The sequence below is a fragment of the Manacus candei genome, unplaced genomic scaffold, assembly GCF_025592945.1.
Source record: "Manacus candei isolate 608988 ecotype Guabito, Panama unplaced genomic scaffold, ASM2559294v1 h1tg000008l, whole genome shotgun sequence".
NCBI classification, from domain to species: domain Eukaryota; kingdom Metazoa; phylum Chordata; class Aves; order Passeriformes; family Pipridae; genus Manacus; species Manacus candei.
In genome coordinates this window covers 4,626,027-4,639,679 of record NW_026138056.1, presented here as the reverse complement: position 1 = coordinate 4,639,679, position 13,653 = coordinate 4,626,027, and the positions used below count along the sequence as shown (strand labels likewise).

At 38.5% G+C, this 13,653-nt stretch overlaps 1 protein-coding gene across 2 annotated transcripts; it reads left to right on the top strand.

Moving 5' to 3' along the window:
• Positions 1–761: 761 nt before the first annotated feature.
• Positions 762–13,389, top strand: SEH1L (SEH1 like nucleoporin). Of its 2 annotated transcripts, none has more exons than XM_051773664.1 (9): positions 762–926; positions 2,720–2,770; positions 3,724–3,870; positions 5,064–5,275; positions 6,538–6,636; positions 7,648–7,788; positions 8,094–8,251; positions 8,897–9,047; positions 12,624–13,389. In XM_051773664.1, exons 1-9 carry the CDS (start codon positions 816–818, stop codon positions 12,811–12,813), a joined length of 1,260 nt encoding a protein of 419 aa, XP_051629624.1. In that variant the 5' UTR covers positions 762–815; the 3' UTR covers positions 12,814–13,389. The 2 variants fall into 2 exon arrangements, with proteins under 2 accessions (XP_051629624.1, XP_051629635.1); XM_051773675.1 differs by having other exon boundaries at positions 10,977–12,846.
• The last annotated feature ends 264 nt before the right edge of the window (positions 13,390–13,653 follow it).

Genomic DNA, 13,653 nt, shown 5'->3' with positions numbered 1-13,653 from the left:
CCTTCTTATAAAACCTTCCAAACTTATCTCTTATATACCTCTCCTCGAGAAGCAGGTCTCACGTTCTTTTGCACCAGAGGGCTCATCTGACAGCATCCATTAACACAGTAAATTATTAAAGAAGCAAATGCGGTCCATCACACACTGCCGCGCTGAGAGTTTGCTTCTTTATTGACCTGTATTGTTACGGCGAGCTCCTGAGCTTTCGGATTCGCTGTTTGAAGGGATTTCGCTCCGCAGGGCGCCACACGCACCGGCGTTGTTTGCAGAGCCTGCAAGCCCGGGCTGGGAACCACACAGAATCACGGGATCCATTTGGTTGGAAAAGAGCTCTGAGATCATCGAGTTCAACCCGTGACCAAACACCCCGACGTCAATTAGACCATGGCACTGAGTGCCACGTCCAGTCTTTCCGTAAACACCTCCAGGGACGGTGACTCCACCACCTCCCTGGGCAGCCCATTCGAGTGTCTAATCACCGTTTCTGTGAAGAAATTCCTCCTGGTGTCCAACCTAAACCTCCCTGGAGCAGCTTTCACGCTATGTTCTCCCGTCCTGTCACTACGGGAAGGGCCCTGCCGCGGTGGGTCGCAGCTGGAGGGCGTAACTTCCCGGAGAGGGCCGCGCTACCCTGCCCCGCGATAACCCTTCCGCCCCACCGCGTCCCAGCCCCGTCCCGTCACTTCCCCGCCTTGCCCCGGCGGTCGGGCAGGAGTGCGCAAGCGCGGACCCGCCCCCCCCGAGCGCGGCGGGCGCCGGCGGCTGCGCGCGCGGGCGTGTCCCCGCCCTCCGCCCCGCGTGGCGGCCGCGCCGGGATGTTCGTGGCGCGCAGCATCGCGGCCGATCACCGCGACCTCATCCACGATGTGTCCTTCGACTTCCACGGCCGCCGCATGGCCACCTGCTCCAGCGACCAGAGCGTCAAGGTCAGCGGGACCCGCCGGGCCTTGTGCCGGCTGCGGGGGTGCCGCGGCACCAGCGGCGCACGGCCTAGCGGGGAGCCGGCGGGGCCGAGGGGCTGCCGGGGGCTCGTCCCGCGGGAGGCACCGGGACGGTGACGGGCTGTGGGTCCAGGAGGCCGAGGAGGCGGGAGGCACCCGCACATACGGCACGTGTGTTTGTGTGTTTGTGTGCGCGAACGCCTGTAAACACGGGAACGCCGCTTCCCACCCACGGCTCCACCTAGGAAAACGTTCTCGAGCTCTTGTGGCTGCGGCCGTGGCGCTTGTTCTGTTGATTCAACTGAAGATCTGTATTTATTAACATTAAGGGAAGAAACTACTGCTTCATAATGTAGCGCCGATAATCTTTATTTATTAAGGGAAGATACTATTTCATAATTAAGTGCCAGTAAGCAAAAGACTGAAGTTGAAGTGCTCATGTGTGCTCTCGCAGATGAAGGAAACTGTAAAATTTTTTGCATATCTTAATTCCTTTACAGGAAATAAAGTAACAGTTTATGTTTGTCTAAACGAAAAGTTGACTGCCCTTTCCCTTTTTTGTGCATAGCAAGAAGACAGACAAATTCAGGAGTTACAGGGATTATGCAGTACATGGATATTTCTTACTAAGAAATGTAATTTAAAGAGCAGTCACGTTTTTCCTTAGGTCTGGTAGATGGTTGAGAAAATGTGTTTGGTTTTTTTTTTTCCGTAGAAAGCCGTGTCACATTTAGATCATACTTAAAAACAAGCGAGCAGCCCCTTCTCCCTCAGCACAGATTAAAAAGCAAATAACCAACCACAACAACAAAATAGTCCCCCCCAAAAGTAAGCCAAAACCATGTAAGTCTTTGGTTTGGACTGACTACCTAGAACTTGCAGCCTAAAAAGGATGTTGTTAAGAAAGATGCCAAGAGGTAGGTGGAGTGCAGTGACTATGTTCTTCAACATTGTAATGTTACTTTCCAGTCGTAACTGAATCTTTTATGAGATGGTCTTCAGAAGTTTTACTCTAACCAGAGTTTTACAGCACTTGTACAGTTCTTGTTCTCATTATGTGGGCCCTGTGGAATAGGAGTTGGGGAAAAGTTACAGAGTTGGACTCCAGTAAAGCTTTAAAGTGAATGAGTGACAAACAGGAGTGGATGGCAGACTTCTAGAGGTGTCTTTCATTTGTTTATGTTCATGACATCCTTCATAATTTTTCAATAAAAAAGTCACAAATATGATGAAGATGTATGGGAAATCAAGAGAGGGGAAGGTTCGGCATATGGTTATAAATCAAGGCAGAAATATTAGAAAGAGAAACAGATCTGTTCCCCCACTACCTTGATTTCTTTTTGCTGTCCTGCTCTGTCTGTGGGATGGGTGCTGGGCGCTGCATTAGGGTTTTGCAGCCAGAGCTGAGCACCAGAGGACAGTCAAGGCTCTAGAGTGAAACTGAGTAGTGTACTTTTGGAACGGTGAATGAAGTATGGGAATGGCAATAATTTCTCTTCCATGTAAATTACTTTTTTTAAAGATAGGTGTCATACAATAGTGGATTTTACAGGCGATGCCTCTTCTCCTGACCTGTAGTAGGGATATTTTCAAGGGTGAGTGAAGTGCAGTTGTGTACTGAGCCAAGTACCGTTTTCCAGATGAAAATGTCTAGTGGTATGCATGTATATTCTTATCTATATTTTTTTGATGTGTGTATATATATATATATATATATATATATATATTTAATAAGCTTTATTTGCAAATTGTATGATTGTGTTTTGATTTCTCAATAGGTCTGGGATAAAAGCGAAAATGGGGATTGGCATTGCACTGCCAGCTGGAAGGTTTGTATTTATAAAAATTACACAGACATAACCATAATTTATCCTTTGTTTTTGAAGAAACATGCTTCATTTCTGCTGACTTATATAGTAGAAATAATTTTTTCTCTGCTTTTATAAAACATCTTTAATGTCTCTAATTTAAAGCAGAGGCTAACATGCAGTCTTCTGTACTTAGTTATGTTGTCAGACTTTGGTATCAGTAAACATAACAGTAACTGGTTTAGGGAGTTGAAAAACAGTACCTTTGTTTTTAATTGAATATTCTCCTTTTTGCATATAGTAAGACTTAAAAAAAAAAAAAGGGAAAAAATGAAAAGGAAGAGGTCTGGCTGTTAAATGTTACAACATCTGACCTCTGTTTTTCTTTCCTCCAAAACCTTTCTGAGAACTCATATAGAGACTCTGCTTCATCTGGATAATTAGTGCATTCAGCTTCTGAATTGTCCTTAAATTTGTATTTATTAGGACCACAATGCATTCATACCTGTAAATGGAAATGCAAGTGAAGCTTTTGAATTCCCCTTCTCTAAGAAAAGAAGGTTGAATAGGTAGAAAGAGGAGCTTCATATTAAAAAGAAGATAAGCAATGCTCTACATATGCTTTTGAAAAGTATAGGCAAGTTAGAAGTAAGCATGGTAATGGCTGAAAATTGACTGAAAACAAAGCACAACTTTTTGCATCAAGGCAGAATCTTAGTTTGGAACTTAAAGTATTAATAAATAATGTTTTGAAAAACACTTGTAATAATTGCTTTTTAAACACTTATTAATAGCAACAAAACCTTGCAGTGGTGGTTGAAATAAATGCAACAGCTGCTGTGTAACTTGGTATAAAAGAACAGAGCTTTCAAAGGAACAGGAATTCCCTTCTGCAGAAGCTCATAAAAATATATAGTCTGTTGGACTAATGCAGTAAGTATGCTTCTTTACAGTGTTTTGATGTTCTCTTGCAGACCCATAGTGGATCTGTGTGGCGTGTGACATGGGCACATCCTGAATTTGGGCAGGTCTTGGTTTCTTGCTCTTTTGATAGAACAGCAGCTGTATGGGAAGAAATTGTGGGAGAGTCAAATGATAAACTCCGAGGCCAGAGTCACTGGGTGAGACTTGAGTTTTTTTCTGTTAATATAAAGTGTTCCTGATTTTGCCTATGTTTTGTTCATTTGTAGCAATACTCCAATATAAAGTAAGTATTTTTACAAGGTTTGGGGAAAACAGCTAAATGGCAACATTCAGACCAATCACTGTCACTGTTATTGGTGTTTCATAATAAGGTATTCCCTGTCAAACAACTTGCAAATGTGAATTTCTATCTACAGTAGAATTTAAGTTCTTAAACAAGAGCTCATTCAAAACTGTCTCATGCTGGTCTTTTTCGTCTTTCAAACAATAGATCAAGGTTCTTTTGGGAAATAAAAAATTTTACTCAGAAGTAAATTTTCAGGATAGCATTTCATCATGGGAATTCTAGATCTAAACAGACTATTTTCCAGCTATGCTTTATGTGTAGTACTATTCCTGCCTCTAATGTTTTAATTTAAGTTACTAAAATACCTGCAGTTTTCTACTTTCTGCTAAAGTTTTCTAATGTTAAAATACATATTGTGAGGAGTTGGATTGTCAAGATTGTTGGCACCCAGTGGATTATGAAAGTTCACTTCTATGTGCAGTTGTGATCATGGTTTTTGGCTCAAACCAGGCTCAGCAGGCTGTCTTGGCAGGAGAGGAAATTACTTGGAAAAGAAATATTTACAATTTTTTCTTCTTTAGCTATTCATCCTATTCAATGCCTGCTGCATTCACCTGTTCCCTTATCAGAAGCATTTATTTCGGTGCTTCAGTGAGAAAATGCTTCATGATAAACTTCAACAGTGCTGAATTTATAAAGCGGTGTCCTTAGACAGGGCAGTTAATGTTGTCACCAGTATGAATGAAGAGGATAGTTTGAAACTGCCTCTGGCCAGTACTTTTTTCTTTTGTGCTTATGTTACATGGTGATGCTTTTTTCTTTTCCTGAAGAGCATAATCTAAACAATTCTTTCTGGTATCAGAAGTTTGATATCACAGTGAGGTATCTCTTGATGCTTGAATTTGCATCACTGTAACAATGATCTGTCATTTCTCCAATTTGTTGGTGAACAAAGTTTGTTTTTTTTTTTTAAAGTTTTTGATGGAAGATGTTAGTGATCCTATGAAATGACGTTGTCAGACTTTGTTTAGCCTTCCTTAGGGAATAAATTTTTGATGGAAATTTCTAGCATTTCTCTGAAGAATCTCTGCCTTTTCTTTGCAGGTCAAGAGGACCACTCTAGTGGACAGTAGGACATCCGTTACAGATGTGAAGTTTGCTCCCAAGCATATGGGTCTTATGTTAGCAACCTGTTCAGCAGATGGAGTTGTAAGGATTTATGAAGCTCCAGATGTGATGAATCTCAGTCAGTGGTCACTGCAGCATGAAATTTCATGTAAGCTAAGCTGCAGTTGTATTTCTTGGAATCCTTCAAGGTATGTTATTAAAACTATAGGCTTTGCTTTGTAACTGCTTAAGCAGAGGAGTGAGTTCTGAATTTTTGTGGAATAAATCCTATGGAGAAGATTGAGTGTACGTTTGGGTACATCTGAAACTTTCTGCTGAAATTTTTTTTAATAAAGGAAGTTTGGGAGAGCCAGAGAAGTGTTACAAAAAATCCTCCTGTGCTCTGTGAGGAAATATTCCCAGTTTAATTATTTTCAACAAGTAGCAACCTAAAAAGCTACAGAATGCTTTTTATTTATCCCATAAAACTTAATTGGGATTTTGATAAAAGAAAGTGTTTGTAAAGGAACAATTCCTGTGTTTTTCTTCTTTCATTTAGAATGGTGTTGCAATAGATAATAATTTTGAAAACTTCAAGAAGCACATGAACCCTTGCCAGTGCAGCAGAGTAAAAGGAGCCACAAGAGTCTTGTTAGCACAGATATGAAGCCCAGGAGTTGTTCTTTTAGTTCTATCCTCAGGGGGGCTCAATGATGTACTTAACCTTCTTGAACTGGACAGAATCAGAGGGGAGTCCAGTTGGGTAGTCCCTATCCAAAAGAACACTTGCATGCAGAGGTTCTCCTTTGTTTCCCGTCTCATATCCTCCCCCAGCAATAACAGGAGGGGAAAAACAATTCAAGGCTGAACTAATTTGGATTCTGTTCATCCAGAAGCACTTAATTGCTTCCCCTGTAGACATAATGTTGTGTCCTGCTGATCCAGTTATTCTTTTATTCATTAGTAGTAGTCTGTGCTGGAGGTTCAGAGTACATACAGGCTTTCACTTTAGTGCGTGGAATAGAGTTAAAAGTTGATTTAAAAACTATAGTTTATATACATTTAGCTTGTGTAAGCTGTCTTCCAAAACCTGAACAAAATGACACTAATCAGTCATTAAAAGCAGTGCAAAGAGTGCACACTCTGCCATGAAACTTGTGGCAAATACTAGACTGCACCATGCATATGTGAAATCAACCCTACTCTCTGGGAACATCATCTTGAATTGCCAAATAATGTTTCCTAATCATTTCACCATAGTGAATGTATAAAGTGGGCTTTTAAAACATCAGAGTGGAGGTACTGGTAACTATGAATAGCACTTAACTTGTTTCCTTGTGATGTTTTCCCTTGTCATATTTTTTTGTTATTGTTTTGGGGTTTTTTTATAGTGTTTTAAATTTAAAAACTGCTTGGTGAACTTTCTGTGGAATCATTTGTGAATTTAACAGTATTTGTGTTTGCATTTTAGCTCTCGAGCACATTCTCCAATGATAGCTGTAGGAAGTGATGACAACAGTCCAAATATATTGGCAAAGGTTCAAATTTATGAATATAACGAAAATACCAGGTATGCTAAATGTGTAACATTTGTGGGATCATGAAGTAGTTTATAATATATGGTCTTTTATTTCTGTCACTAGATGTGAAGTAGTAAATGATAATAGCTTAATTTTGTCTATGAGCCATTGGATGGGAAAAGAGAGGAAGACCTCAGAATGGCAGCTGATGTTTACAAATATGATATTGATAATTTTATTCCATGTCGGTGAAGAAATGCCACTGTTCTTACCAGAACTTTAAAGGAAGATTTGTTTCGCTGTCTCCTAATTTATATGCTTAATTTTGCACAAGGAATTAAGAGGACAAAGTTGAAATTTGAACTGTGTTGCATGAGGCGCTGTTTTGTTCAAAGGCACCTTAAAATGATTTTAAAGGCATGATTATAATATCAGAAAGTCCTGTGAATTTCTAATGTTCTGTGAAAGTTCACACAGTCAAGAGTTCACAGAACCAGAAAAGGCCAGGAAGTGTGTGCACCATCACTTCAGTTAAATAACAGAGAAATTGTGTTTGATTCAGAGTGATTGGTGTGGATTTATGCCTGCCTTCAGACAATGCTCTCTGTGCATTAACAATAAAGACAAGTTGCTTTATTTACCTGGTGGTAAATAAAAAAAATGGGATACATGTTTATCATACAGCAGAGGAGGCAGGTAGCTGTCCGCTTACAACAGAAAATGTAGTAAGTTGCTGAGATGCAAATTCCCTTTAGATTTGTGAATGGAAGAATCTTTTTATTTCTCTTCCAACTGTGGACAAAATGTTCTTTGTACTGGAATCCTTGCTTTGTTGTATGATTTAGCATACTGGTTTTAGTGGTTACTGTATCTGATGTATTTGATTTCTGAAGAAATCAGCTTGAAATCATTACTTACAATTTCTTTTAAGAAAATACTTTTGGTTTTGCGAGTCTTATGTATACTTAACCCTTTTTCCCTGTTCCCCTGTGTCTGGTTTATATAACCTGCATCACTGGCAGTTTTGATGGCATTAAAAGTTATTTTCCTATGCTGTACAGAAAATATGCAAAAGCAGAAGCTTTGATGACAGTCACAGATCCTGTACATGATATTGCATTTGCTCCAAATCTGGGAAGATCCTTCCATATCTTGGCTGTAGCAACCAAAGATGTACGAATTTTCACGCTAAAACCTCTAAGGTGAGCTTAAGAGGAAGATGGTTTGGTATGATGTGATATTATGGTTTTATTTTAGTAGTTTAGTAGTATCTATGAAGAAACAGTAGTAACTTAATGTATGCAGGACTTTTTTTTAGCAGCCTGATTTTTAAGATGACAAGATTGTGAGCAAGTCTGTAATTTTTGTCTGAATACCCTCTTAGCACTCCTCATCTATTAACAGTTGTATAAACTGCTTGAAAGATGTATCCTCTCTTTCTGTCGTCACGTTCAAACCCAGACCTTTGAACAGGTGTGTGCAGAACTATCACTTTTGTCTTAAACAGGAAAGAATTGACTTCATCGGGAGGATTAACAAAATTTGAAATTCATATTGTGGCACAGTTTGATAATCACAACTCCCAGGTGTGGCGAGTGAGCTGGAATATTACGGGCACAGTGCTTGCCTCCTCTGGTGATGATGGCTGTGTTAGGCTCTGGAAGGGTAAGGTTACCCACTTGACATATATTATATTAACTTTGTAGTATGCTGGGCATACTGGAGAAATTTTACTCAAAACATAATTTTGGAGGGAAAGTTCATTTTAGATTTGTGAATTTTTTTATATTTGTGTTTACATTTCAGAAAAAGAAAATAACTTTCTGTGCTGGAACACTTGCATGATTTAGGCTGTTGCAAATAGTTGTTCCTGTACCCTGAAATTGTTTCACCAGACTAGAGCTATATAAAATTTTAATTTTACAAAGTAACATATGTACTGCATTACTGTCTTTCTCTGATGCTAAACCCAGAAAATGTCACAATGTTCAGGCAAACTGGCTTTTTTTCAGTTTACATTTCCAAAAGCAACAGCAAAACCACAAAACCAAAAAAACCCCCACTGCTAGTTTCCTTATACATTTGCATTTGTTTCTCAGTATTTTAGTAGTGGAAACTGAGTTTTAAGTTGTGGATAGCCAAAGAGTATCAGACAGCTAAAGGGCCAGATCCTCAGCTATTTGGAATTTATATTTTGGCATTGAAGTTCCATTCTGATTCACACCAGGTGTATGGTAGTTGAAACATATTTGTAGGGAATGCTGAGCTTCAGAAGAGAAACTAACAGTTTTTATATATCTATATTTGCAGCTAATTACATGGACAACTGGAAGTGTACTGGTATTCTGAAAGGTAATGGGAGTCCGGTGAATGGTAGTTCTCAGCAGGGAATTTTTAATGCCTCTCTAGGTTCAGCCAATACAAGTCTACAGAATTCACTAAATGGATCATCTGCCAGCAGGTAGGTTAATTAGTAGGGAGACTGAGTTTCAGTAAATGGTCTCTTCTCTGAATCTTCTTAATTTCACTTAGCTTTCATGTTTGTTTTACATTTTTTCAAAGTGCAATACTTCTGCAGGCTCTTCTGATTTTGCTTTGTGGTGTTGTCTTGCTGTGCCACTGTTAAGGGGAAAATGAACAAAACCGTAAGCCACACTGAGTCAGAATGTATAAATAAGCAATGTAAACAACTATTTTCACTTCTAGTCCTTTCACATTATTAAAAACAGCATTTCTGAAATAGTTTCAAAGAAGAAGCTTCATCATAACTGCTGTATAACTGCCCTTTTGCTTTAGATTCGTGTTTAAAAGTGAAGCAAAAATACCAGCAACAAACTCTGTTTTTCATTGGGGTAATGTAGCAGAAGGGAAGGAGGAAAAGCTACTTCATAACGTATGGTTTCAACAATCAAATACTACTGTTAGTTAACTTGCTTTTCACAGGTGTAGCATCAATTTTGTGGTTTTTTTAATCTTCCTTATATGGCATTTGTATTGCAGATAATTTGTTTTAATCTGTTAGGTTTTTATTCTGTAATAATTGCTGTTTAGTAGGTAAATTTAACTGCCTCTTCTGAAAAAGAAACATTTAAATTTGTGCACACCGAAATGTAGAAATACACTGAGCCCCTCCTCTGCATGGTGGAGTCTGTACACTCAGCTTGACAGGACTGTAAATCTTATGGAAGGACTAGATGTGGCCAAATTCTGTAGCTGCAGTTTCCAAGTTTTGTGGCCACCTTTATTTTTTTTCTATTGCCTTGGCATAGCTTCCATTTCCATCCGTGTGCAGCTCCTCATGTGGCTTTCTTTCGGTATAAAATGCTGATCAGTAAAGTTTGCTTTTGGAGAGCAGCACTGTGTCATCATTCCCTGCCTCTCCTTCCTTTCAGCAGTCAATCCTGAACGCCAGTTCTGGCTTCCAGATCCCTAGGTGTGTTGAGCAGAGGAGGGCTCTCACATTTTCCTCACAAGACAAATGGGACAGCAAGGGGTGGTAATAGTCCCACAAAAAAGGGCATCAGAATCATATTGGTCATCTGGTTCCATGTTCTACTTGCAGTGCAGCAAAAAAATGCTGAAATACAGCCCTATCTTGGGAATAGTATATTCAGAGCTGTGTAACTCTTTGTTTGGGCTCCTGTGGGGAACTACAGGCTATTTTATACTCGTTTTGCATAGGGTGTGGTTTCACAATCTCCTTATCTAAAGCGTGCTGCCAGCAAGACTGCCCTTCCCTACTCCACCCTTTTGGTGGTTCTTCTCCTGTCCCTGAAGTTGGTAGTAAGCCATTGTGAATCTGGAACTTCTAGCATTATTTTTAGACTCCCTCGATTGCTTTGCATTTTGGAGGGCTTTTTGTTTTGTTTTTTAATAAATTATTCTTGGCTCCAATTTATAACAAAACGTTAATTCCAAAATTATGTCATTGGCTGTACAATTCCCAAACATACAGTGTCTTGTCCTAGGACTGAGCCTTACTATAAAAAATATATGCCTTAACTCCATGTTTTTCTTTGTAGTAACGCTGCCTTAAATTGCGTAAGCACAGTTGTTAACTTTTGTGTTAGTGTTAAGACGCTGATAAAGATTGATGTATTGACATTGAATAGGTATCTCACACATAATTTATTTTGTCTCTGACTCTACATGCTGTTTCAGTGTCTATACATTTAAACACTTAAAACAGCTAAAGAATATGCAGATCTGAAAAAGTTTGCAAAAGCACGATCACCACACTGGATTTGTACTCAAAATTAAGTTTCAGAACAGGTGATGTAGATTGTTGCGAAATAAATCAGTAGGGCTATATTGTTATGTTGATGTAATTGTGTGTCTAGATTTATGATACAATTTCCATTCTCCATTTGTATTATGTCCTTTTTAACAGAAAGCAGAGCTGATACCAAGCTAACTGGAGTAACTTTGGTGTTTTGCTGCTTGTTGCATGCACACAGGAATGGAAAACGAACTCCTTTTTCCCCTCCCCAACGCCGTTTGACCTCTCCCAAGACACCAGCAGCCTGCTAACTACTAAATGCTGTTCAAAAAGCCTTTTTAAAACACGTTGTGTACACTTTTTTGTACTAGCCTGCACAGTTTGATACTATTGGAACTCCTGATAGAAAAATATTTGGAGAGGCTTCTTGTTTGGAAAAAAACCCATAAACAACCCACCCAAACCCCAAAACTTTCATCAGAACGTATTATATGAAAGCTTGTCAAATTAAAAGACTAGTTCATGATTAAAAATGAGAATTTTTGTCCTTGTTTGGGATGGGAGGAGGGAAATGACCATTATAATAACTTCCATTAAAATTGTTTTGAGAACCAATTTGTTTTGCATTTCATAGCGTTCAGCATTTGATTAAGATTCCTAAACATTACAAGGTTGTAACTGCTTTGTAATATATGAAACTGTTAGTTTAAAGGGAATAAGAAAACTGTTTTGACAATTGTACAGATGGTAGCTATCAGTAGTTTGGGTATTGCTTCGTTTATATCCCTTAGTATGACTTCAAATAAATGTTTTATGAGTACTGTCATACTTTCGTCATCATAAGAGAAGTACTTTTTCTGATATGTATTTGTACATTCCTATGGTAATAGTTCCATGGAGTACCTAAAATTCTCTAAACATAGCATCCTTAAGAAATGCAAACACTTTAGCCATATAAAGGTAGAAACCAAAATGCAGCTTGTTGTGAATTGTCCCATAATTTCATTAATTAGTTTAAGAGCTGTTCCTTTCTGTAAGTCCACAGAACTGTAAACAAGAGAGAAAACATCTGTAGGTATCTAATATAATTATGCTAAAATGCACAAGTGTTACGGGTAAGTTCTAATAAAAACAGCAGCAAAATGACATGAAGTGGCATAATTCCGAATCTTGCGCTCACCAGGAATCTTAAATTTACTCTGAGGATTTTGCAGCAATATGTAAATACATACAAAGGCTGTATTTCATTGAAAATAGTTATTCTCTATAAATGTGTATTAATGTAAAAACAATGATGTTTTTACGTCTATTCTAGAAACGCTGTGAAGTTACTCTGAATTAGATGCATATGCAGAAAATGTACTTTGGTAATATTTAATGTATATTTTGTGTCACAAATGAAGCGTTACTGAAGGCTGTTAACAAATCACAGAAATTCTGGGAGAATGAAAACCTGTTAATAGCTGTACCACACCATCCTTTTGATTTCCAAAGCAATCCATTCTTTTGTAAAAATGTATACTAGAACTATGACTATGGTATTCTTTTCTATAAATTTCAGTGGAAAAGACTGTATTATTTTGCTTTAAAGAACAATTTCCAGATTTGTCTTGTTTTGAATTACAAGCCTTGATTTCTGCTATTATGTTCTATTGGTTTTGGCATGGATATACTAAAGCCTTTTTTTTTTTCCAGCATGTCTTTTCTCCCCTTTGGTTCTCCTTGTATTTACTACCTTTCTCTTTTTTTCTTGTTTTGTTTTTTTGTTTTGGTTTGGTTTTTTGTTTTGGTGTTTTGTTCCTTTCTTAATTGTTTCAGGTATTTCTTTCCCCCTCTGGATTCCCCACGGGCTGGATCGAGATGGTCCAGTCATGCCCAGCTCCTTCCTCCTCCTCCTCTGATAGAGCAATCTTGCGATGCTGACACTGCCAACCTCCAGTATCCTCACCCTCGCAGACGATGTGTATCTCGGCCTCTTAATCTATTACCTGAGAATGAAGGGGTTTAACATGTTACTTTAAATAAACTCTGAAGGGCCTTATTCTGGTGTTTGTGAATGCTTCCATTTCTGGCTGCCTTTGTATTCCTTCTCTTGTACAGAAGATTTTCAAAAATTTGGGAAATTCATGCATGTTTTGCAGAACAAACAAGAAGATTTAGAACCTGTTACTTGTGTATCAAAGGAACATTTTAATTTGTACCCTTTCAACTATGGCAACACATACAAACAGTATTAGCCATGAGCTATTTATGGAGTAGCTGACTTCAATGTGCCTGTCCTTTTTTCTTTTTTTTTTCTTTTTTTTTTCTTTTTGAAATCAGTTCAGTATGGTCTTTAATTTTTTCTTTTTGTATACTGCACTGACATGTGAAACACATTCTCAGAATTAAATGTGTGTTCAAGAAATTGTTGAGAAAAGTCGATACTGGATCAGCTCATAAAGGAAACAAAACCATTCCTGTGTATACTGCAGCTAAATAATTTGGCTCGTTTGGTTTTACTTTAGAATTTTCCATCTTGCTGTATAAATATTTAAATTTTATAATTGTGTTTGACTAATAAACTTGTTCTGAAAGATCTGTATTTGTACAGTTTTCCTTGTAATAGGCTTTTTTTTAATCTGTTCCTGATGAAGGAGGGTTTTGGATTCAGGTGTCCATTCTCCTAGCTCTGCTTTTGTACTGTCATGTGCCATTCCAGTTGTGCAGCTGCATATTACATGTGTCTGCCACAGAATGTGCTCCAACTTTTCTAATGGATGCTGAAGGTTTGTGGAGACTGCTAGAGCTGTTGGGTTTCACATTATCTCATAATTCTTTTTCAGTGACTGACTTAATCACTTAGGAC